Here is a 24624-nt window from a genome sequence, read left to right as displayed (position 1 = left end):
TTCTAAATTATAAGTCGTTTTGATTTTTTAGTACATTAAAATTAGTATGTACCTCGATATAATGTATGTCTACGTACATAGCAAAATCTATATAAAAAAATCAAAGCGACTTATAATTTAAACCGAAAGGACTATAGACTATCAACATTTATGATATCAAATAGATGTTTTCTGATAATATGTTAATGATAAATTTAGTGATACTTATTATTTCACGATATAAACATTGGTTTTATATAGGCTTGATCAAAATTAAGATAGTTACTTATGATAAAACTAGAATGTCAAGTTTTTTTTTAATATGGATGTACAAGTTTTTAAGGTGGATTTAACACCAAGTTTGCAGGAGATCAGCCCAATTGCTTGTACAAGTGATAATCAACAACACCCGAAAAAAAAATATGAACTGACCACTTCTCATTTGTCACGCTAGCACTCAAGGCAGCGGCAGCTATGTGGACTGTGGCCATGAAAAGAAAACAACCTCTCGACGCTCGACGGAGATCAGTATCCGTCCCTCTTGGCTCATCGCTCTCAACTGGGGTGGGGTGTGAGTGTGAGTGTGAGTGTGAGTATATTTACATATACAGTAGAAGCACATGATTCTACACGGGAAAATGGCAGGGCTAACGAAGCAAATTACACGCAGACGGTGGAGAACAGAGAGAAGAATGGTCATCTCGGGGAGAAGATGGTGGCCAGCCCCTGGTCCACCGTCAGCTGGATGGGCGGGCCGTACGCCATCAGGTGCCCCGGCTCATCGCCGGCGCGGGAGTGGGACCCATCATCGCCCCTCGCAATCACCTCCCCGTCCGAGTCGATGATACCGCCCTTGGTGCTGCTGCCCACGCGCAGGCCCGGTTCCATCCGGATCGCCTTCACCTGTCAGTTCGTCAGAGTTCCCCAGCACACCTCGTTATCTTTTGATGACAGAGTTCATGGACAGGGTGGGTAGAACGCATGGGCTAAGCAACGCACCTTGAAGTACTCCACGCATGGCGAGTTCACATAGGTGCCGTCCTTCATCTGGAACACAAGCCCGACAACATCCCACCGCGGGCAATCCTTGATTATGGCAGCATCCAAGTAGCCATCCGCAAACTGCATGGCAACAAACAAGAAAGAATCAGGCTATGGAGCACAGTGGAACCCTAAGGCACGAAATGGCGAGAGACTGACCTCTGCTTTTGGTGCTGCCATGGCATCTTCGCTAGCGAAAGGAACATTGCCGAACCAGACTGAAACGAATGGACCATTCAGCGATCTCCATCTACGATCGGCTTCTTTGATCGATGGGCCAACATAGCCACACGTTTCACCATTACTGTCAGTTGCTCCGTCTTCTTGAATGCCCGTGCTAACCCCGTTTGTAGTTTGCTCCACAGGATCACCAACGTCTTCATATCCTGGTGCTGGAATAAAAAGGATGCGCCCATTGTACCGTCGCAGGTTCAGCATGCGGAGTAGGAGCTGAAAATGGCAGAGCACAGTGTGAGCTTCTACAGATCCAAAAGTACCCTGAGACAGAGTAACATAAAAAAACAAAAGATGCTACAGCGACTTATGCAATTCGATATCATTATCCTCTGCATCTATTATGAGCACTAGAGCTCAACCAGCATGTTGCAGAAGATTCATTTTTTTCAGGTACACTAAGTGCAAACCATGATCTTTTCTTTTATGGCTACAATGCATGCACACACATCTAAGTAAAGAAAAGCTATAAGCCATTTCCCACAGTTAGAGATTGGAACTAAGTATTAAAGCAAGAGATGCATCTGTCTCGATGCTGCCAAGGTGGTGCAAGATCAGCAAGAAAGAGCATCTAATTTCTGCAGCACCTCTCTGTTAAGTCCATTGTATATAAAAAAGAGACAGAAACTTACAGATATAAAAAAAGAAAATCAACTACTTGATATAAGCTTTTAGGGTAGAAAATATACATAAAATTCAAGGCGAGCACTTCCCATCCACCTATACTTCTCTGATTCAATATCAACATCAGCCACCAGACCTGCAGTTCGTAGATCATTTTCAGGCTTGTCAATTAAATTTTAATGCAGCAAAAGAGAAAGTGACAGAGCAATCTCTGAGGAAGGTGGCCTATGTCTCAGCTGTTGTTTTGAAAGAGTTAGCATAGAGATTATATGCTGCATACCCCATGTAAGCATGAGGACACTAAAGAACCTTGTATTTCCCTGCACAACAGAAGTAACATCAAGTGCACGTTTATGACCTGTGTAACAGAAAGAAGCTGCATCAGCAATTGTTCAAACACATAAATGGGTGAGATAATGTGGCTGCTAGATGAAAGGTGGCAAAAAACGAGGAGAAAATACTGACCTCTGATGATTGCAAACACAGCATTAGATATAGAGAATGGTTCACCAGAAGCATGCAATAGAGATCGTGCCATTCCATTTCCAGTACCTGTTGCACATTGTATTGTGTGAAAAGTCTGCCAAGAGCATGACAATAAAGTGCATAAATGCTAAAATCTGAACAAAAAAGTGAAAAAGCTACAGGCTACAACTAATCTTGGTTAAACGGCTTTTGTAATGATTGCATATGAAAATGAACCTAAGACACAGTACTACTCACTAATGTACATCATTACATCCATATGATAAAGGACCTGCTATGATAATGTACCTGCCGGAATGATCCCAAGGGGCACTTTTATTGCTGTCTCCCAGTCCTCCCTTTGCAGGAGGCCATTGACAACCTAAAAACAAAATAAAATAACAATAAGAGAAAGAAACAAAACATAGCAAGCAAGCAAATAGAATCAACAGTGCTCAAATATCTGAAAACATGCGAATTTTCAGAGCATAACAAATTGCACAGAATTGCATTCGCATATGGAAAATGTGGTTCTTTGCTAACCTCTACCATCACACCATCTCCACTGACACAAATGATGCCATCATACTTCCTAAGATCAAGTGAATGTGCAATCTCTTGAGCATGAAGGCGATGCTTGGTTTCTAAACATGTTTCACAATTTGAAATTAGATACAAAATAGCAGGCACCACAATTATAATCCCAAAAATATGATGAATAAACATAGACCACCAAACCTTGCATCGTATAAAGCACACCAGCAGCTTCAATGAGAGGGAGGACGTCATTCTGGAAAATACTCCGTCCGCTTCTCTTTCCACCGTAAGGGTTCACTATAATTAACAATCTCTTTGGCCGACCTGTGGCAATATTGCAGGAGGAATACCTAAGGGACCATGAGTAGGTAAAACTGGTGTTCTAATTCAGTTGCTAATCTACTATGCTTTTCCAAAGGAGTTAGAGAAGCACGAACTAGTACCAACTATAAATGGAACAGAAATATGCAGAGGAGAAAAGAGCACTAGATCAGCACTATCAATGATGAATAACTGAGCAAAAAAGGTCAGCTCCGATATTTTGTATTGATAGCTAGGGATGCAAGTATCCCATGTTCTGAGTCATTGGATCGACCCAGAACTTGATAAAATGAACTAGAATGGCATGCCACGTAATTAATTTAAGGGGAGAAATGGACTAAGTTATTTGACACATAAAACACCTTTGAGTACCCACTTGCATCCTACAAGTATGATAGCTAATGCAACATTCAAGGGTGATGTTAAATGGCAGTGGGTGACACTGAGAGGAACATTCAACAAAATCTCACAAAAGAACAAAAAAATTGCACAAAATATGCATAACATGAACAGGCATAACATTACTACTGCAAAGTATCACTGCTGCATTGCACAAAATGAACAGGCATTATTTAGACACACATACACGGCTCTGACTTGCTCGGGGCGATAATAATTGAAATGCAAGCTTTGTGCGATGTGCACCATCAGCAACAAGCCCATTTGAGGCCAACCGTGGCAATTGAGTAGACCAGATACTGAAGAAGAATCCATGGAGAATTTTCAAACTCTGTAGGACTCGACTAGTTGGCACCTTGCATACTGCTACATTTGTACATTTGACGCTTTGACCAGATCATGCCCAGAAGAACAGCTATTCAACCGCACGGTTTCACGCATAAGAAAGATCTGTGCACGCATACGACCATTACAATCTAGAACCAATTGCTTCAAATTATTTTCGTTGAAGCGAACCAAAGCGGCTGGACACTCTCTTCTGGTTTTGTTTTGATGTTTTCCCCTTACTATCAGGAGCAGATTTTTTTTCCCCCTCTCCCAGCTATCCAATCGAGTCAACGAACTCCTCAAGTCCACCACGCATGGCATGACGCAACTACCGCCGCCTACCCGATCAAGAACCAGGCGTCCAGGGAATGCCAAAACTCCAACCACGCGATTCCCAAGATCGTAGTGTGACCAGATCGATCACATCATGGGCCAAGCACAATTCCCAAGATGCAGGAGAATTTTTTCTTAAAAAAAAACATAGTAGGATGCAGTAGAATTGAATTAAAATAATCGAATTGCAGCTAGCAGAGTAACAGCTGATACTGATTACCGAGCGAGGCGAGGCGATCCCTGATGGCGTCCCCCCACCGCACCGCGGCATCCTCGTCCTCCATCTCCACCACGACCTCCCCTCTCCTCCGATTCGCGGCCCCTCCTCCCCCTTTCCCATTACCGCCGCCGCTCGCGGCAAAGGTCGCGAATTTGAGCTTCCTCCCGTCCACCCGGCACCCGAGCACCTCCGACTCCAGCTCCAGCCGCCGCTCCTGCCCCTCTCCGTTGCCGCCGCCGGCGGGGCGCCACGCCAGCTCCCCGCCCCTGAGCGTGGCCTCCACCTCGGTGCTGTTGACCCGCACTGACTCGGTCAGGACCTCGGCCTGGGGCTGGGGATCGGCCATGGAAGCACGTGGCGGGTCAAGCTTGTAGTGTAGCTTGCTCGGACGTATCGGCGGGGTTGGAAGCGAAGCCAAGCGAAGGTAGCAGAGGTTTGGGGACGAGGCGAGGAGAAGGTAAGTGGTTGGGGCGGTTAAATATATATCCTCGTTGGCGCCTTTCGGGTGGGGGACTCCAGTATAACGTGTGGTCGTGTTGAGTATGTATATGTGTGTACGTGTGGTGTATGGTGTGTTGTATTTGTACGAATGGTTCAGTGTGTAGGAATTTTAATGGTGTTTTGGTAAAGAAATCCTGGTAATATTGGGAATTTGTGGGAGGCTGCTCCCATGTTTTATACTTTTATTGACGGCTATTCTCCATCCAGATCAGAGATCACCGCTAAGCCTCTAGGAGTACAGGTAGGATGCTGCGTGGGATTCTTCGAATGGATCTTGGTAGGTAAAAGTCAGGGACGAAGGGCTGAAAAAACATAGGAGGGGTAAAACAACGTCAATTATCAAGAAAAGAGGTTCAACAAATCTCAGTCCCTCCTACCTATACATCTACAGCTAAAATTTCAGACGACGGCTCTACGGGGCTTCGTTTGCTCGCGAGCGATAGGGGGGCTGGAGCCCCCTAGCCCCACCGCTGGCTCTATGCCTGGTAAAAGTGGTGGGTGTCTTCTTATAATTCCTAGTCCTTTCGAGGAAAAAAATAAATTTCAGTAATTAAATTTAGATTGCCAAAATTTTTATTTGAGTTAAATGCACCAGAGATCCATTAACTCGTGAGGAGGTTTCGGTTAGGTCCATCAACTTTCAAAGTGGCTTTTTGGGTCCATAAGCTTTGTACGTCGTATCACTTAGGTCCATACCTCTCCACGTTGGCTTCTCATGCTGATGTGGCATGATGCCGTGGCCATGCGGACGTGCAGGTGGCTTCCTTCGGCGGCGCTTCGTCCCCTCCTCCATGGTCGGCCGCCGGCGCAACTCCAACAGCTTCCTCCGGCGCCCCTGTGCTCTACCACCTGCACCCGCAGGCCCCGCGACCACCATCTTCTTCTAGTGCCCCGCCAAGCGCTTTGCCTGCGCCAGCGCGTCCGCTGACGACGCCGCGAGGCGGGGCGCGCACTCGATCAGCGCGACGCAGTTTGCCCACCACTCGCTCGCGTCGCGCCCCGACCACGCGCGCGGGCTTAGCCGGCGGCAGCGGATGGGCGCCGCAACCAACGCCCAACTCACTCCCGCCGCTTCCAGTTCCCACCCAACCGGCAAAGGCGATGGCGACGCAGGCCGAGCTCGAGGCGGCCATCGCCGCGCTCGCGGACAAGAAGCGCAGCCTCCGGGAGGCATTCGACCGCCTCGTCGCCTGCTCCCCGGTCCCCGTTCCCTTCCGCTGGGAGGACCTCGACGCTCACCTCGCCTCCATCGCCGCCAGCTTCGGCTTCCGCCACCTCGACTCCACCCACGCCGACACCATCGCCGGTGCAGCAGCCGCAGCCGCTGATGCTAGGGGTCCAACCACCGCTGCTCACCACGTCCACCACCTAGACAAGGAGGGGCAGGACCGGGAACGACGCGTTGGGCGCAGCGCGTCGGAGGAGGGACAAGGTAGCAGCAATGCGGAGCTCGAGGGCGACGTCCGCGTGGTCGGTTCCAACGCCAGCGTCACCCTAGTGGCGCCCTCTGGTGCCGACAACCACACCTTTCACGAGGAGTCATGGAGCATCAAGCCGTACCCGCGCAAGGCGGACCCGAACGCCATGCACAGCGTCCGCGCGCTGACGGTGCGGTCGGTTGCCGCCATGGCCACCGCCACCGACGCACCGCCGCCGGTCTGCACGGACTGGCACGACGTGCTGGCGCTGGTGTTCTCGGTCCGCGGGTACACGGGCAACTACTTCCACGCGTACACGGACGTGATCCTGCCGTTGTTCCTGACGGCGCGGCACTACACCGGCGAGGTGGTGCTGCTGGTGACCGACTTCCAGGCGTGGTGGGTGGGCAAGTACCTGCCGGTGTTCAGGAGCCTCTCCAACTACGCGCCCGTGGACCTGGACCACGACCCGCGCGTGCGCTGCTTCCGCCACGTCTAGGTCGGGCTCACCAGCCACGACGACTTCAGCATCGACCCGCGCCGCGCGCCCAATGGCTACTCCATGTTGGACTTCACCCAGTTCATGCGCGACACCTATGGGCTCCCGCACGACGTCGCCCTCTCCCCCGTGGCGCCGGCAGCCGCGGCTCCTGGTGATCACGCGCGCGCACGCGGCGGTTCCTGAACACGGAGGAGATCGTGCGGGGCACGTGGAAGGTGGGATTCGAGGTGGTGGTGTCGGAGGGGGCGCACGAGGTGGCGCCGTTCGCTGAGCTGGTGAACACGTGCGACGTGGTGGTGGGCGTGCACGGCGCCGGGCTGACCAGCCTGTTCGGTTGGCTGGTTCGTATCGTTGCTGGTTCGTGAAGAAGTACTGTTGGCTGGTTTGTGTGAGAGAAAAATACTGTTCCGGCTGGAAATTTACAATCGTTTACGACAAGCCACAGCCAAACGAACAGGCTTGGTGTTCCTGCCCCGGGGCGGGGTGGTGGTCCATGTGCTGCCGCTGGGCACGCTGGACTTCGTGGCAAGCTACTTCTAGGGCCCCGCCAGGGACATGGGGCTGGCCTACCTCGAGTACCACGTCGCGCCGGAGGAGAGCACGTTGGTGGACTAGTACCCGCGCGACCACCCCGTGCTCGCAGATCCCATGAGCGTCAAGGCCAAGGACTGGGTGTCCTTCATGGGGGTCTACCTCTTCAAGCAGGACGTCCGCCTCGACATGAAGCGCTTCCGGCCCGTACTCAAGAAGGCACTCGCGCTGGTGGACGCGCTGTGCCTCAGCGGCAGGAGCTCCCTCCGCGCGTTCCTCCCGGCGCTGCTTGGCGCCCCGGACCCCCACGCCCTCCTCGTCCGCGCCGTTGGCGGCTTCTTGGACTTGGCCTCAGAAGGGCTGGGGCGCGACGCGAGCGAGTGGTGGGCAAACTGCGTCGCGCTGATCGAGTGCACGCCCCACCTCGCGGCGCCGTCGGTGGACGCGCTGGCGCAGGCAAAGCGTCTGGCGGGGCACTGGAAGGAGATGGTGGTCGCGGGGCCTGCGGTGCGGGTGGCAGAGCACAGGGGCGTCGGAGGAAGCTGCTGGAGTTGCACCGGCGGCCGGCCATGGAAGAGGGGACGAAGCGCCGCCGGAGGAAGCCAACTGCACGCCCGTATGGCCACGGCATCATGCCACATCAGCACGAGAAGCCAACATGGAGAGGTATGGACCTAAGTGATACGGCGTACAAAGTTTATGGACCAAAAAACCACTTTAAAAGTTGATGGACCTAACCAAAACATCCTCACAAGTTAATAGACCTCTGGTGCATTTAACTCTTTTTATTTTATTTTATGAAGTAAAGTATTCAATATCTTGTTTGTACTAGCAGAGAAGCTATGCTTAGCATCATCTCAGTTTATTATATATTACAATTACAATCACTGCCATTGATGGCCCACTAGACCAATTTTTAGGTGGCACGTGACAGTTGGGACATGTTTGGATCGATTATTTGCCGATGGTTAGCTGGCTAATAGATCAGAACTAATATTAGCCGTTATTAGGTCTAACTAGCGAAATAGTCGTTAGTTGAGTATTCAGCTAATAATTAGCTAAACTTTTAGCTAGACATGAGCTAATTATTAGCAGCTAACTATTATCTTTTTAGATCCAACACAGCCTTGATATCCTTGTCCCATTACGCTAATCAGATGTTTAAACTGGACAACGCGTGAGCTACCAACAACAAAATATGTATAGCCATTATCCAGAGTTCATCTTCGTTATACGGACTATTGTGTCTAAACAAACCGGATTTCTCTTTTAACAAGTCTCAACTAGTGGGCAGGATGGCAGCACCCAGCAGGCACAGGCCATGAACATGAGCCCATGAAATTCGACAAAGGTAGGCCCAAAGCACGTTGTTGGATAGTTGAATCTATTTGCGCATAGAGGCGTAGAGAGAAAGGCACCAGAGCAGTGGGGCTGGCTGGCATGAGCACGTTGTTGGATAGTTGAATCTATTTGCGTATAGAAGCGTAGAGAGAAAGGCACCAGAGCAGTGGGGCTCACTGGCATGCTCCAAGGCCTTGTTTAGATGCAAAAAAAATTTACAAAATGGCTATTGCAGCGTTTTCGTTGTTATTTGGCAAATAGTATTCAATCATAGTTTAATTAGGCTTAAAAGATTCGTCTCGTGGATTTCGTCTAAACTGTGTAATTAATTTTATTTTTTATTTATATTTAATGTTTCATGCATACGTCCAAAGATTCGATGTGACGGAGAATATGAAAATTTTTGCAAAATTTTTTGCAAACTAAACTGGACCCAAATGTCACCATAGGAAGCATCAAACGTAGTACTAGATGGCAAGCCTACAGCTACAGTAAAACTCCGTAATCACGCATGACCAGCATATTAATTGGGCACATGACCAGCAGTTAGCAGTTATAATCGCACGAAGTCATTGTGTGTTTACCGTGAAGGCCGACTGCAGGTGGTTTCAATTAGTGACCACACAACACACGCTAATAGTTCTGTTGAGAGATAGACTGTTGGGTGTTGGGAGACCCTTAGAACTACTAGGTGGAACCCTAATAAGTGAGGAATGACGACAAAAATTGATACACGGCCTAACAAGTGAGGAATGATGACAAAAATACACGGTCCCACTGTCAAACTAGGTCATCCGATTTTAGCTTATATACATGTACCGGAAGAATTTCATATGTGATTGAATATTTAAATTGTACTCTCTCTGTACCAAAAAGAAAGTTATTGTAGCTTTCAAAAATTGTCCCTTAAAGAGTATCGTTGGATGTTGTCTTTGTGGATCCTACACCTACCGTGTCATAGGTCAACTACTCTGTCTCACCACTCATTGTTGGAGGCAACACCAGAGCCAGATAGCTTGAACGACATGAAAGTGGAGCAATGATTGTAAAAGTAGCGGTATGCAGGTCATTTTGCTCTTTCTTAGTACTCTCCCAAGATCCTACCCTCTTTTAGGGGACGGAGGAAGTAATTAACTTGTACCTCACACAAGACTACCTCCACCACACCCCATATGGGGCGGCCCTCATTAAGGGTAACAATTCACTAGTATTCAAATAGTTCTTAGATGCGCCTCGAATTTTTTCCGGACGGTTGAAAAGTGAAAAGATATAGAAAACGATTTTTATTCTAACGACTCTTCAAATAAGAATGTCTCTTTTAAGTGTAGGCGACACTACTTCCTTTGATCCTAGATTTAAGCCTATGAGAACTCAAATGCACATTTTTGCTTCAATCTTTCATATTTACCCCCACTTAAATGAGCACTGAAATACACTTACAACCTGGACTGCAGAATATGTTTCTTGCATCAGGAGGAGGAACCATGTATTCTGTTTGCAGGATAAAAGTTCTCGATCTTTTGGGTGTCAACCGGTCTCCAAAACAAAATTTTACTACTAGTGCTTTTTTGTTGTACCATATATTTACGAAGCATAACAAGTTATACTTAGCTCTTGATGCAAACCTAGTGGCACCATTTTCTACTACCTAAAATCAACACAAAAGGTACTTTTCAACCAAATTGACTGAGTGTAACCGAAAGCTTGACTTAAGTTGTGACCAGAGGAGGTAAGATCCTAGTAGAAATGTGTTTTTTCAATTGAGAGAAAAAAAAACCGACGTAACAAACCAAAATGCATACTCCCTCTATCCCAAAATAGAAGTCGTTCTCGTTTCCTGAGAAGTTAATTTTTTTTACTTTGACCAATTATATATATAAAATATTAATATTTATAATACATAATTAGTATCATTAGATAGACCGTTGAATATACTTTCATAATAAATTTATTTACAGATATAAATGTTGCAAGCATTTTCTACAAACCTAGTCAAAGTTGAGAAAGTTTGATCTGCGCGTATCTCATAACGACTTCTATTGTGGGACGAAGGGAATACCTCTTAATGTCCTAAAATATCTGCACTGATTAATGACCGTTGTATAGCGAGCGAATTGTTCTTTTTTTTAACCATCACGGGGGAGGAAATCTCCACCTAAATAGTATTGATTTATCATCAATAACCTAATTTTTAGAGAACGAGATAAAAACCCTGTCGTTCGGTTAATTTTAAAAAACCGAACTGAAACCAATGCAACAGCACTAGTACAAGGAGTAGATCGTGGCATATCTACTGATGAGAAAATAACAACGACACGACCCAGCACAAGAGCTGGCACAACCACAGATACACCAAAAAGTGGAGAACTAGGGCGTGAAAGTGGTGGTTGTCAAGTAAAAAAAAAATGTCAGTGTCAGTGTGACTGGTGACTGGTGACTGAAAGAACCAATCCTCAGGAGGTCGTTTTCGTCAATAGGAACGTGGCGATGTCCCCACAGCTTTCCCTGACGCCAAACGAAGACGGCGCCGGGTGAACACGACGGCAGAGGTGCGGTCCGGAACCGCAAGGGAGCAAGGAGACGGTGCGTTTCGAATACGCCGGCCGATCGATACGCGATCCCGGGTGTGATAACGCATGGCTGAGTAAACGTTGGAAGACCTTTTGCTCCACGAATCCTCTACCGTTCCTTGCGACGCTATGACTACAGCCTATGACTATGATTGCCACACTGAAGAGGACACAGATTGGAGAGAAGTAAGAGGAGACTGAGTTAAACCATCAAAATGACATCAGAGAAGGTATTTTATATAATTTGTAGGACATCGATTATTGACCAGATTATCGCATATGGGCTGACGTTTATTTTGTATATATCTTAGATCAGAGGGAGTGGGCAAGAAGAGACCTTTCAATCGATTGAGTTATATATATTGTATAAAATATTTTAGCCCCTAAAATGGGACCTGAGCTCTTGTCAAAACGGACGACTTTTTTTTTTTGTCCTTAAGATACACAGGGCATAAAGCTGTTAAAACAGATGACTTCGAGCTCCGAACTCAGGAGTGGAGCCTATAGCCCTATACAGAAAGTTTCTGTCTTTGCATTAGAACCGGACCTGAACTCCATTTTCTCCAACAAGCTGGATAGCCAATCAGAACAGGACAACAGTAAATACAATACATACAAATGACGTAGCCAATAGCACGTTGGACGTGGCATAACACAAATGAATACTACGGGCATAACAGATGATTACTACTACCAAATTAGTGGCACGACACAGCAAGGAACATTCCAGTATTCCACGCCCTATGAACATCCCAGATGCAGATATAAATCTTCAAAGGCTTCAAGAAAAAGGCCTTTGGAGTTTGTTTGGGTTCTTGGCCAAAAGGAGAAGGGAACAAAAGGAGATTTGATTTACCTTTTCATCGCAAAAAGCCATTCCAGGAAGAAAAGGGAACAATAGGAGATTTGCTTTACCTTTTCATTATCGCAAAAAGCCATTCCAGGAAACATATCTTGCCACAAAGCCGTATGTACCTAGGACCATATTGATTCTTCAACAGATAGAACATGGTATATACCCTCTCATCAACAGCATGCTTACACATCCTTCCCTAAGACTTCGGTCCAGTAAGCACCAGATGACCGTCCAGGCTCAAAGAAATAGCAAAATGGTGAAACTCCACAAGACTGCCTACGGTTACAGAGGAGCCTTCCATGGAAACACATAAGAAAGAACCTTGAACACTGAAAATATATCTAACAGGACTCAGTGACAATATGTCACCGATTCAGCAAACGGCACCAGAATTTAAGAATAGACCTAGCACTTGGTCACTATATCCTGAGGTCAATATCAAAGAATCAAACCTTAATCTGCTACTATCACCAGGTAGTGTGGAAGGCAATTCCTGAGATCTTGTAAAGAAGCTGACAAGAAGATTTGTAAACAAAACATGTTTTCATTTCTTTGTCAAGCACAGATTCGGTTGCTCTACAAGCTAGAAATATACGGGTACACAAAATTCTGCTTAGTGCAAAATATTCAGTCATACAAAGACTTGGCAGACTGAATTCTTGTCTTCTTGCCTTTTGCTTTCTGGATCTTCTCCTCAGACTTTTCATTCTTTGATACAGCCCTAGCAATTGCTTTCATTTTCCTAGCATTCTGTGACCTTTTCATATGCACTCCCTTTTTTATTTTCCTAGTTAAAGAGACAAAGAACAGACTGAGGACATGTATCACAACATTGCAAATTTCAGGTAACAGAGCTAAGCATATATCAGAAAACTTTCAAATGTAGTTACTGAAGGGGATAGGAGAGCAGTAATTTCAATAATTCACTCTTAGTAGCCTATAATATCTAATGTATGAAGAGATACCTCACTAAGACCAGACACAGTTGACTACAGCTCAACCTTACATGGCCATAGAAGAAAACAACGTTGATCCTCAGGAGTCTACTAGTAGTGAACTATAAATGCTAATTAGGCCCCATGGAGCTCGTCCAGGAGCTCATCCACTATTGGAATAGGGAACTTGTCCTTCGAGGTCCTGGCGTTCAGGGCCCTGTAGTCGATGCAGAAACGCCAGGACGTGTCCGCCTTGCGGACGAGGACGGGTGCCGAGAATGGCGAAGTGCTGGGCCGAATAATTCCCTGGGCGAGCATGGCCTCGCACTGGCGTTCCAGCTCGTCCTTCTGAAGCTGGGGGTAGCGGTACGGTCGTACGGCAACGGGCGCCGTGTCCGGCAGCAGGTGGATGCGGTGGTCGTAGGGGCGAGCCAGCGGAAGGCCCTGCGGCTCGTCGAAGATGCCGATGTGCTGCTGAAGTAGACGGTCCAGCAGGGGCTGCTGGGTGTCGGCGGACACTGCCGCTGCCCGGGCGGCCCCATCGGCAGCACCCACACCCCGCCAGAGGATGCGGCGTCCCTGGCGCGTGAAGGCAACCGTCATGGCTTCTAGGTCCCACACGATGGGGCCTTGCGTCTGCAGGTAGTCGATGCCGAGGATGAAGACGAAGCAGCCGAGGTCAAGACCGACGCAGGTGATGGAGAAGTGCTCGCCGTTGATGCTGATGGGTACGTTGCGGGCGACACCCTCGCAGCGTAGGCGATCGCCGTTGGCGACGGTGACGCGCAGGTGGTCACCTCCTGACGGAATGAGGCCGAGGCGTCGCATGGTCGCGCCCTGCATGAAGCTGTGCGTGGAGCCGGTGTCGAGCAGTGCGAGCAAGCGCTCCCCCTTCACCATCACAGGGAGGAGCATGGAGTTCTCCGTGCGGATACCGGCCAAGGCATGGAGAGAGATGGCGAACGCGTTGGCGTCCGCGTCCGGGGCCGCTGGTACCGCCTCCACGGCCACGGGCGCACCTGCGGCGTCGGGCGCCGCGTCGTCGTCGACGTAGTCGGCGCCCTCTATATAGAAGAGGCGCTGACACACGTGGCCCGGCACGTACGGTTCGTCGCAGTTGAAGCAGAGGCCCTGTCGACGGCGCTCCAGCTGCTCGGCTGGAGTAAGGCGGCGAAAAGGTCGCGCGCCCGGGGCTGCGGCGGCCGCCGCGGCGCCCGGACCAGCCAGTGCGTGGGGCGCGGCAGGGGCACGGCCTGGTGGAGGCAGCGCGGGACGCGGCGGAGGGCGAGCGCCACGCGCGGCCGGCAGTGCCTGCAGGGCTGCCGTGCGCCGCTCGAACGCTCGGGCGTAGTACATGGCCGTTTGAAGATCCGGCGGAGCGCGCATCTCCACGTCCACCCGGATATGGTCCGGGAGGCCGCCCACGAACAACTCGGCGCGCTGACGGGTAGAGAGGTCCCCGGTGTGGCACGCCACTGCCTGGAAACGGCCCGCATACTCCTGCACAGTGGACGTAAAGGGTAACCGGCCGAGCTCAGCCAGGCGACTACCTTGCAGCGGTGGACCGAAACGCAGACGGCAGAGGTCGCGGAAACGCTCCCACGGCGACATGCCCTCATCCTGCTCCAGGGCGTAGTACCAGGTCTGCACGTCGCCCCGGAGGTGGTAGGAGGCAAGCCACGTCCGATCAGACGCCAATGTCCGCTGGCCCCGAAAGAACTGCTCGCAGTGGTTGAGCCAGTTCAGGGGGTCGGCCGAGCCGTCGTAGCTCTGGAACTCGAGCTTGTAAAACTTCGGCGGTGGAGGCTCCGGGCCGATGACCGAAACAGCGCCCCCGGCAGTGTCGTCGTGTGCCGGGGACGACGATGACGAAGGCTGCAGCGAGCCCCCATGGAACAGTGGTCCGTCGACGCCCCCGTACAGGATGCCCGACGCGGGCACCCCACCGTGGGCAACCACTGGCCCTGACGAGGGCGGCGGCGGCACGTAGGGAAGTGCAGTCGCCGTAGTGTAGACGGGTGCCGGCTCCGAAGGCCAGCTCGGAATGCGCAATGGCGATCGGGGAAACGGAATCTGGGTGATCGGCACGCTGTGGGGCGGAGGCGGCTGCGCGATCAGTGCTGCGGAAGAAGGCGCGCCGTCGTGGGGCATGCCGTAGATGTATCCGGCCGCAGCAGGCGCGGCCGCGGACGGCGGCGCCGGTCGGGTTGGTGCCAACGACGCGTGCTGGACGGACGGCAGCGATGGCGCCGGCAGGAGCTGCTGGCTGTAGGGCAGCGGAAGGGCCGGTTGCTGCGGAGGCAGGGGCTGGGTCGGCGGTTGCGGCCCGTGAGGACCAGCGAGGAAGGCGTGAATGGCCGCCACAGACCGCCCCAGGTCAAGTATGGCCGCCGTCATCTGTTTGGCGGACATGACGGGCGCCGTAGCCGCGGCCAATGGCGCGATCGATCCCGACGCCGTGACGAGGGCCGAGGACGACGGGGACAGGGGCGCGGTGGTTGCAGCGATGGTGGTCGAGGACGCGGAGACCGCTGGCGAGGGATGGCCAGTCGACATCGAACCTGAGACTGCTGATACCAGTATGGGATGCCCTACGACGGGACCACGGCGCCGGTCATCTCGTACCAGTATGGGATGCCCTACGACGGGACTGCGACGACCCTCGCCGCGACCACGGCGCCGGTCATCTCGTACCAGTATGGGATGCCTACGACGGGACTGCGACGACCTTGTTCCCAGCCGCGCCGCCGTCGTCCCAGGGCGTCCCCATCCAGCAGATCCAGTTCCCGCCGTCGGCGGAGCTCGCCCGTCTCCCCTTCGTCTCTATTGTCCAGGACTACTCAGAGCGCTACAACGCCGTGCTCTGCCATGCCCGCGACCTCTCCGCTCGCCAAAAGGCGGAGTTGTACGTGGGCGGCCTCCCGGACCACATCAGGAAGCAGGTACGGATGCGTGCGCCGCCGGACCTCCAGTCCGCTATGTACCTAGCGCGGGCCTTTGAGGACTGCGCGTCTATGCCGGTGCCTCCATTCACACGTGCACAGCCGGGCAATCAGATCGCCACTGCGGCAGCAACCGTGCAAGTGGCGCTTGCGCAGAAGAGCGATTGTCAGTCTGCGACGATGCGATTACAGGCTGCAGCACGCGGCCTCCTAGCGCGGCGCCGACTGCAGGAGATGCGCCGGCAGATGCATGAGGCGGCCTTGATGGCGATCGACCTCGGCAAGGGGAGGCACGACCTCGCCCCGTCGAACGGCCAACAACAACCGCGCCGACCCGTTGCTGTCTCCAGGCGCGAGCATGGTGCTGTTCCCGCAGGCGGCGCACTCCAGTTCTATGGGAGTGATGATGGAAGAAGCGTACTCCTCTTTGTCACCAGCGGAGACATACTGCCTAGCGCTGCCGCGTTTCGCTGTCGGCCGCCACGAGGTCGTCTCCGCTGGTCGCTGTTGCGATTGTTTCCAGACAGCCATACCCGTGCAACCCTCTCGTTTCGATGGTCTCCATGGGATCCAGGCGGCTACACGAGCCTGTCCAGCACGCGGAGGGTGTCCGCCGCATCTTCAGGATTCAAGAATAAAGAGTCGAGTTTATTTGAAATAAGCCGAGATGTAAAAGGCTTGTTCTTAGGTGTTCAGTTTGTGTCTAGTGAAGCCATAGTTAGCATCATTGTTAGGTCGCAGCTCGAGGACGAGCTGCATGTCCGGGTGGGGAGTAGTGTTAAAGGAGTCAAGGGCCTATTGGGCCTTAGCCCGTTAGGGTTAATTAGTCGCTTGCTTAGAAGTCAAGTAAACCTCTCTATATAAGGAGAGGAGATGTATCAATCTAATAAAGCAAGAGATTAGAAGGAAATCCCTTCTCTCTTGCCGGCCGTGGGCGAAGCCCCGCGGCCGGCCTTCCCCAGCGCCCTTGCAGCCCTAGCCGCCGCTAAGTGAACAGTACCCGCGCTACTGTAGCACCGCGGGTACTGTAGCACGCCCGCCGCCGTCGCTCCCCTCGACTCTCTCCTCTCAATCCTAGCAGCCACATAACATAACCCAACTTGAGTGCAAACTTCCATACTACAAACTGAGCTGTGAAGGCTCATGAGACAATGATAAGTATTTGGTAGACGCAGCAGGAGTGAAGGCTCATGAGACAATGATAAGTATTTGGTAGACGCAGCAGGTTTGGGCTATTTGGGCAAATGAACATTGGGGGGAAGATACAGCCAGTTTTGTTTCTACATTGAAGATCAATGAACTGAAAAGAGGTGTACCCACATGTGTACAGTCTGCTTGTAGTTAATATCTTTCAGTCTTAACCACTTAACAAGTCCTCCACAACTACCACGGATGCCAATTATTTTCCATTTGTTGATTTCTGAAAACTTCTCAACAACTTCCAATCAGTTGATTTTTTTGTTTAATAATCCACATAACACATAAGAATGATATCCAAACCAGATGTTGCTGCTTTATGTCAATTAATGGAGCATATTGTACTAACACATTTCACAAGCCAAGTCAGAGCAATATGCTTGAAAAATCCACAATCCTCACATCCAAAGGTGCATTGCAGAAACAATTTCCTAGTCGTTTGGAACAGCATGCATGGAGCGCACATACAATTTGGTATATAAATCAAGGTATTGACACATTGAGAAACTATTCATGGCTAAAGTGTATTTTCAACATAAAATTGAGGAGGTATCTCATGTTGGAAAACCTGAGGGGTTTCGAATTTATAAATGTTAAATCAAATTTAGGTTACAAGGAAATTTCCAGAAAAAATGGATAATAGAGGGAGGCTGTCGCTGGGCCACTTCAATGTTTGGGTCAAGTTAGCCAGCTGGCTGCCAGCTCCACCCATGCCTTACCTCGTGAAGGAAGGCAGCAGCTCCTGCCTCCACATTCTGCAGCTTATCTCCACAATGGGCACAGATCAGCTGGCTGTGAAACCCTACCAGAGAGGCTTCAAACACAGAGCAGAGTCTCCCTTCTCCATCAGAACACACAACTCTCCACCAGATCTCCACATCTCCCTGTTGTCCAGTTCCACTGCTGTCCCTGTGCTCCTTTGGGCTGTGTGGCAGAAGCTCAGCGGCTCACTAGTATTGTGCTGGCAAGCTCGTGCTGTGCTGTGCATGTGGGTGCGGCCCTGGTGCTTTTGTGCCAGCAGTTATCACAACCACACTATGGACATTGTGTTTCCGGTGCAAGGTGGCTGTGCACCAACCAGAGGTCGCCTATCCCTGCGCGACACAAGCAAAGCACAATGCGTGCACAACACCACCCATGCCAGTGAGCTGATCGAGCTCTGTCACCATGCCTCAGCTACGCGCAGTCACACAAACAACCACTGCTTAGGGCTGCAAGCTCACCAAGATAACACCATGGCTGAGCACCACCACCAAGCCACAGGGATCACATGAGACCGGCACAAACCATACTGACCTAACCAGGACACAAGCACGCCACAGCCTTTTCGTGCTTTTGCTTAGTCACAACCGTACAGTCACTAGGCGCCATGCGCAGAACGAGGAGACGAATACGCACAGGGCTAGCAGACTAGCACTAAAGCATCACTGAACAGGAAGATGGAGAGCAGGTGGAGGAGCAATGGGGAGGTTTCTGCGCTTTGATTGCCAAGATTGCAGAGTCTGATGGCATGCCACTCCACGCCCATTGTAGAGAAGTGCCGCACCAGTAACCCAGTTAGAACAGAGGCACGAGCTGCAGCCACTGTGTTCCTTCACGAGGAAGCAGGGCCGGCCCTGATTTTTTAGAGGCCCAGGGCAAAACTACAATCTGGGGCCCTTTATACATACGTGACATTGATAGTACTAAATGTAAATACATATATATAAACACTTAACTGCGGATGCAATAGCAATATTCATATGAAACAATTCATAAATATCAAATTACCTTAAAAATTCCTATATTAAATTACCTTAAAAATTCTTTCTAACATTCCTCGATGCGAAGTCATCGATGATGGTATCAATATGATCTCATCCAACAATTGCTTCTCAATGCATAATGCTGCCAAACCATTTAACCTCTCTTGAGACATTGTAGATCTCAAATAGTTCTTCAACAATTTTAGTTTTGAGAAGCTTCTTTTGATGGATAAGTCTCATGTGTGGCTGGTCTTTGTGGGGCTGTGATGCTCACATGGTCCTTGTGGCTGTTTTTCTGTTTTTAGGACAGCATCTTAGACTAGAGGACAGCATCCTAGAGGACAGCATCTTAGACTAGAGGACAGCATCTTAGCTAGGACAGCATATTAGCATCTTAGACTAGCATCTTGGCATATGCTTGGCTGGCTAGCAGCCTATAAATATGTAACCCCAACCCCTCAGGTTGATATGGCATTTGTGTGAGCTTGTGTGAGAAATAGACAAGAAAATTGCCCCAACTCCTAGTGTCATCCTCTCTCGATGAGAGTAAGAATTCTCCTACTACCAAGAGTGAGAATTCAGCGACTAACATCTTTCAGCTGATGCCACAGTAACAGACATAGTAAACAAGATCCGATAAGCAATGGAAGCATTAGGATAACAATCAGCCTTTGTAACAAACTCAAAAATCTCCATAGTTGTTATTGGTGTATCCGGCAAAGTGAATTGTAGAACACTCAACTCAAAAATTAGATCATTTAAATCAATGTCAGATGAACCATTTAGAGAGAAAATTGCTGCTAGTGTCGTGCAACACACTTTTAGCTCAGGACCATCCAATGCCTTCAAGTTTGCTGAACTCGTTAAAAATCCAGATAATTCTCTGATTTCAATTCTTGAAATCTAGTCTCCAATGAACGGACTGCCATATCAATTATAACCGCGAAGTAACTAACTTTAAATTCCTTCTCACCTTCCAAGAGTGCTTCCTCACTATTATTTTCATCAAAATGCTTCTTTCTAAGAGCACGGCGTTTTACTGGGAACGATGGCTCGACGCCCATTTCAGATGCAATTTCCGTTGCATTCACCTTACTAGAAGTATACCCATCATTTCTATAGGTTTTAAAGTAATCCATTATGCCTTGTATCTGCTGCATGGTAGACTCAATGCACATAGATGGTGATTGCAACTTCTTGCTTACTTTATTGGCAACAAATAAAACATCATGCCAAATAACCATGCCAAATATAAATTCAAAGCTGCCAAGTACTTCAAATAAATTCTTTGCATCACTTCTATCATTTGGTTCTACATCTCTATCTTCACTCAATGCAAGTAAAGCTGCCCTTAGCTGAGGAGCTTGATATCTAATTGCTGCAACACTTTTAATACGACTCTCCCAACGTGTGTTGCATAAAGATTTCACAGTTAAACCATCAACATGATCAAGCAAAAATTTCCATCTTTTAGTAGAACCAGCAAATAAGACATATTCGTTGCACAATTCCAAAAAAAGAGTCAGCTTTGCTACAAGACTTAGCCATATCACAAAGAGTAAGATTAAGACTATGGCAAGCACATGGCATATACAAAGCTCTTGGATTTATATCACGCAATCGACTTTGAACCCCTTGTGTTTTCCTTTCATACTAGAACCATTATCATAACCTTGTCCCCTAATGTCATCAATATTAAGACCAAAGGACTTAATGGAATCAACCAAAACATTGAAGAGCCCAGAACCAGATGTGTCATCTACCTTTAGGAAACCAAAACATTAATTTTACCTTCACTCATGTTAACACATCGAACCAACAAAGTCATTTGTTCTTGATGACTAACATCTGGGGTGCAATCAAGAATAACTGAGAAATATTTAGCCTCTTTAACAATCTTGATGATAGAATTTGTAATGTCAAAAGCCATAGGAGAAATCAACTCATTCTGAATTTTGTGGCTAAGATAATGATAATGAAGATCATTACTTTGAATACGTCTAAGATGGTCTTGCATTACCAAATCAAACTCTGCGACCATATCAACACAAGCTAAGAAATTGCCATTTTGGTCATTATAAAGCTGCTCGTTAGATCATCTAAAAGCCAAATTACGTCTACCAAGGAATTTAATAATGGCAACTATTCTCATCAGTACTTGCCTTATGTGCTCTTTCTCCTTGGAGATTTGCTGCTGTAACTCTTCATCAATTGTCTCTTGTTTGCCTAATCTAGTTCTTAATTCATTCCATGAGTTCATATTGGTAATATGCTCAACAGTAATTTCATGTTCCTTCAGCCTCTCATTGATATGTTTTCAGTCTCTATACCCATCATTCCCCAATGAACTGTTGCACTTTTTAGAATTAAAAAGCTTACAACAAAAGCAAAATACTTTATCCAAGTATTTGGAATAAACTAGCCATTTCTTGTTACGTAGCTCTCCGTTACTCATTTTTCTATGATAATGAGAATATGCAAAATGCCTTAATTTGTTTTCTTACAATACGTGCTCATCAATACTCACATTGTTTTCTTCCATGTTAATGCCAACATTGTCATCAAGAGGACCTTCAATAATCTGTGTTGGTTCCTTCCATACAACTATCGCCAACTCGTTTGGATCTCTTGAAGTCTTTGGATTATTCTTCAAAAACTTATGCATAAAACCCCTCTGTGATGGTATGAACTCATCTATTCGTGCTTTCTTTTTTCCTTTTCTCACCGCCGGAAGCATACTTTCTTGATGACATGATGTTGTTAAGATTTAGAGAAATAATTAGCTAAAAAAGGTAACTCATCTACTCGTGTTGGCTCGTTGCTGGCTCAGTGTGGGCGTGTGGCTCACCGCCGATCGTCGATTCGTCGTCGCTCGTTTGGGTCGGGCGGAGTCGTGGAGATGGCAGCGCGTGCGTCGCGTGGCGTCGAGTCCAGTGTCTCGCGGTCTCGCCTCGTGTCGTCGCGCAGGCGCAACAGCCGCGCCCTCGCGTCTCACGTCGCTGGTCGCCGGCTTGCCAGTCGCTACCGCGCGTGTCGCGTCCGCCCGCCGGTCCGCGTGACCGCAGACCCGTCGCCGCCGCGGAAGAGGAGTCGAGGAGTCGAGTCGCGTGTCGGCGTGTGCGTGTGGCTTCTCGCGGACACTAGTTCTTTCTTTCTTTCTGTCTGTTTTTTTAATACGGACACCATCCTTCTCGCGGACGCCAGGACTTGCATGCCGGCAACGTTCAGTACTGGGCCAGATACTAATATACCTAGTGTTTGCATACTTGGGGTGGGGCCCTACCTAGTTGGGGGCCTAGGGCGGCCGCCCCGCTTGCCCGCATCCAGGGCCGGGCCTGCGAGGAAGGGCTAAGGCACCGTCAGAGCAGGCAGGTAGCTGGTCCGCTCGGCCTTGGACCTTGAAGTGGCCTAGCAGCAACTGCTCCCCTTATTCCTTTTTTTTCATTTTTTTCCTCTTCTGTAAACTCCCTTCTAATTCAAATTTGACTTCCAAATTTAAAATCAAAGTTTATGTGAAAACACCTCAAATTTCAAACACTCCTTGCCCATGTGCCCCTTGTGGCACTCGATTGTGTCAGTGACAGTTAACACAATCACACATAGAGAGATAATTACAAGAGCAGTCTCAAAAAAATTAGCGCTGATACACACCAAAGTCCAAACTAAAAGGTTTCCCTACCTACCAAAGCAACCTAGCTAGCAAACACGGCGAGCATATCAACCCACATTGACATATTATTATTGTTGGATTGAGTTCCAGTGTTCCACCAATAACAGTGTCACAATAATATGGCAGGTTATTAAAGGCCCGGCAAAATAATTGACAGAACGAGCCTCTGTGCACACATATATAATTATAAATATAAAAGTAATAGTAATTGCTGCACTGCAATTAGCTTACTTGTTGATCGAACCGAGCGCCGCGGTGGCCGACGATGGCTGCTTTCCCTCGGACGTATCCATTGCTGCCGGGCAAAGAAAAAAAAATCATGAACCGAGCCATCTTATCGAAGCTAAAATAGGCGAACACAAAAACACCCCAAAAATTAAAAGAAAATGAAAGGGGGGAATTACGTTGTGGGGCGTCCGCGGCAGTGGATGTGGCAGGGCCGCCCTCAGAGGTGTCCATGGCGGCGACGCCGCCGCTCTTCTTGGCCTTGTTCTTCTTGTTCCGGTTCTTCGCCATGGCTGCGCGGCGCCCCCTGCTGGTCCAGGCCCTAGGGGCTAGGGTTTCTCGGGGCTTTGGTTTGGTGGTGATCACGGAGGTCGGAAGTGTTGGAAGCCGGGAAATACACACGACAGTTTGGGCTGGGAGTTGTGAGGAATCAGGTGCATTTTGATGGGCCGTTGTTACATTCCATATCTGGGCCAAATACAATTTTGAACCCAACCATTCGACTTTATTTTTTTTCCTCTCTTGTGTTTACTGTTCTTTTCCTAAAAGAAACTGCTTTCAAATCAAATGTATTGACAGTGTACAGTGCATGGGCTTCTTTGTTTTATTGCAACGAGAAAAAGGCTCGCATATGCAGAAGTGCTGAACTTGGATTCGTCCTCGACAATGAAACCACCCTTACTATTCTCAATTTCTCATGTAACAAGTTGGTGGAGCCGAAGCTTACAGTTATAGGCACATGAAGTCAAGAACCAACCACTGGCACGTAAATGAGACGATTTGACGAGAACATATGAAAAGAATTGACAGTTGGTGGTGGAACTTTATCTTCTGCTCTACTGCATGCTATGTCTGCATGGACCAATCATGCATGCACCTCAGGTAAAGCGTAAGCCGGTCGGCCTGCCATTCTGAAGTCAAACGTCCTGACTGCACGGCCGCCACGCGTCCGAGCTCCAACCCACGTCACAGCAATTGAAAAATCGCTCCTGCTGAATTTCCAGCGCTCCAGAGGTCGCGGTGCAGGCCGTTTCGCTGAAAAAAAAAAACAAATCGAAACATTGTTTTAGCTGATTTATTGTGAGAGAGAAAAATTGTTCCGACTAAAAAAAGGTTAAAAAACAAACTGAAAAAGTACTGACTAAAAGTACGGATTATAAGAAAAACCAACGGGGCCGCAGATCGGTCGTCAAAGCGTCACCACCAGAAAAAGAAACGTGGAATAGCCGAATAAAGGTATCCGTCGACGACGACGAAGTCCTATGGATCATCTAGCGATTGACAAACCCAGGCCATGCATCCCAATCACCCCTCGCCGCCACGACCGCCTGCCCCGGCGGAAACCGCAACCACGCACTGATGCACAGCACGTACGCCGGCGTCAGGCGGGCGTGCCTCCGTCAGCGGGGAGCTCCCATCCGGTGCGTGTAGCCGCCGTGCGTCCGCTTGGTGCGATCCAGGCCAGAGAGCATCAGGGATCAGGCCATCGCCCGTGAACGATCGCCTGCCGTCGCTTTCCTCCCAGTCCCACCTCCGCTCCCACCAAACAGAGCACGCACGCGGCGTCGCTTTCGCCGGGACTGGACTGGCGCGTCGTGATTGGCCGGGCTCACCAAACCTGCAGGCTGCAGCAGCAAGCAGGCGCCGGCGGGGCGAGGAGGATGGACAGATAGCACGCAACGTGGTGCGCTTTTCCGGGGCGGTGCCACGG

General features: G+C 49.2%; 2 protein-coding genes and 1 pseudogene across 2 annotated transcripts; 1 reads left to right on the top strand and 2 right to left on the bottom strand.

Moving 5' to 3' along the window:
* Positions 1-265: 265 nt before the first annotated feature.
* Positions 266-4946, bottom strand: LOC136546977 (sphingosine kinase 1-like). The gene is made up of 10 exons (XM_066538935.1): positions 4481-4946; positions 3082-3204; positions 2887-2987; positions 2653-2725; positions 2344-2430; positions 2159-2236; positions 1944-2014; positions 1180-1470; positions 979-1101; positions 266-882 (listed from the first exon to the last, which is right to left on the bottom strand). The coding sequence occupies exons 1-10, from the start codon at positions 4824-4826 to the stop codon at positions 676-678; spliced, it is 1500 nt and encodes a 499-aa protein (XP_066395032.1). The 5' UTR covers positions 4827-4946; the 3' UTR covers positions 266-675.
* Positions 4947-6082: 1136 nt separating this feature from the next.
* Positions 6083-8110, top strand: LOC136544452 (beta-1,2-xylosyltransferase XYXT1-like; annotated as a pseudogene).
* Positions 8111-12343: 4233 nt separating this feature from the next.
* LOC136546976 (uncharacterized) lies at positions 12344-23282 on the bottom strand. The gene is made up of 3 exons (XM_066538934.1): positions 23093-23282; positions 22920-22983; positions 12344-12986 (listed from the first exon to the last, which is right to left on the bottom strand). Exons 1-3 carry the CDS (start codon positions 23202-23204, stop codon positions 12827-12829), a joined length of 336 nt encoding a protein of 111 aa, XP_066395031.1. The 5' UTR covers positions 23205-23282; the 3' UTR covers positions 12344-12826.
* Between the last annotated feature and the right edge of the window lie 1342 nt (positions 23283-24624).

The sequence above is a fragment of the Miscanthus floridulus genome, chromosome 3 (assembly GCF_019320115.1).
Source record: "Miscanthus floridulus cultivar M001 chromosome 3, ASM1932011v1, whole genome shotgun sequence".
Classification (NCBI taxonomy): Eukaryota; Viridiplantae; Streptophyta; class Magnoliopsida; order Poales; family Poaceae; genus Miscanthus; species Miscanthus floridulus.
This window is presented reverse-complemented; position numbering and strand designations above follow the sequence as displayed.

Coding starts and splice junctions, on each gene's coding strand:
- LOC136546977 (XM_066538935.1), bottom strand. CDS start 4,826: ATGGCCGATCCCCAGCCCCAGGCCGAGGTCCTGACCGAGTCAGTGCGG. Junction 2,431..2,652: donor CCTTGGGATCATTCCGGCAG/GTACATTATCAT, acceptor AATGTGCAACAG/GTACTGGAAATGGAATGGCA. Junction 1,471..1,943: donor GTGCTCGCCTTGAATTTTAT/GTATATTTTCTA, acceptor TGCCATTTTCAG/CTCCTACTCCGCATGCTGAA.
- LOC136546976 (XM_066538934.1), bottom strand. CDS start 23,204: ATGGCGAAGAACCGGAACAAGAAGAACAAGGCCAAGAAGAGCGGCGGC. Junction 22,984..23,092: donor TGCCGCGGACGCCCCACAAC/GTAATTCCCCCC, acceptor TTTGCCCGGCAG/CAATGGATACGTCCGAGGGA. Junction 12,987..22,919: donor GCGCTCGGTTCGATCAACAA/GTAAGCTAATTG, acceptor CTCTTTAACTAG/GAAAATAAAAAAGGGAGTGC.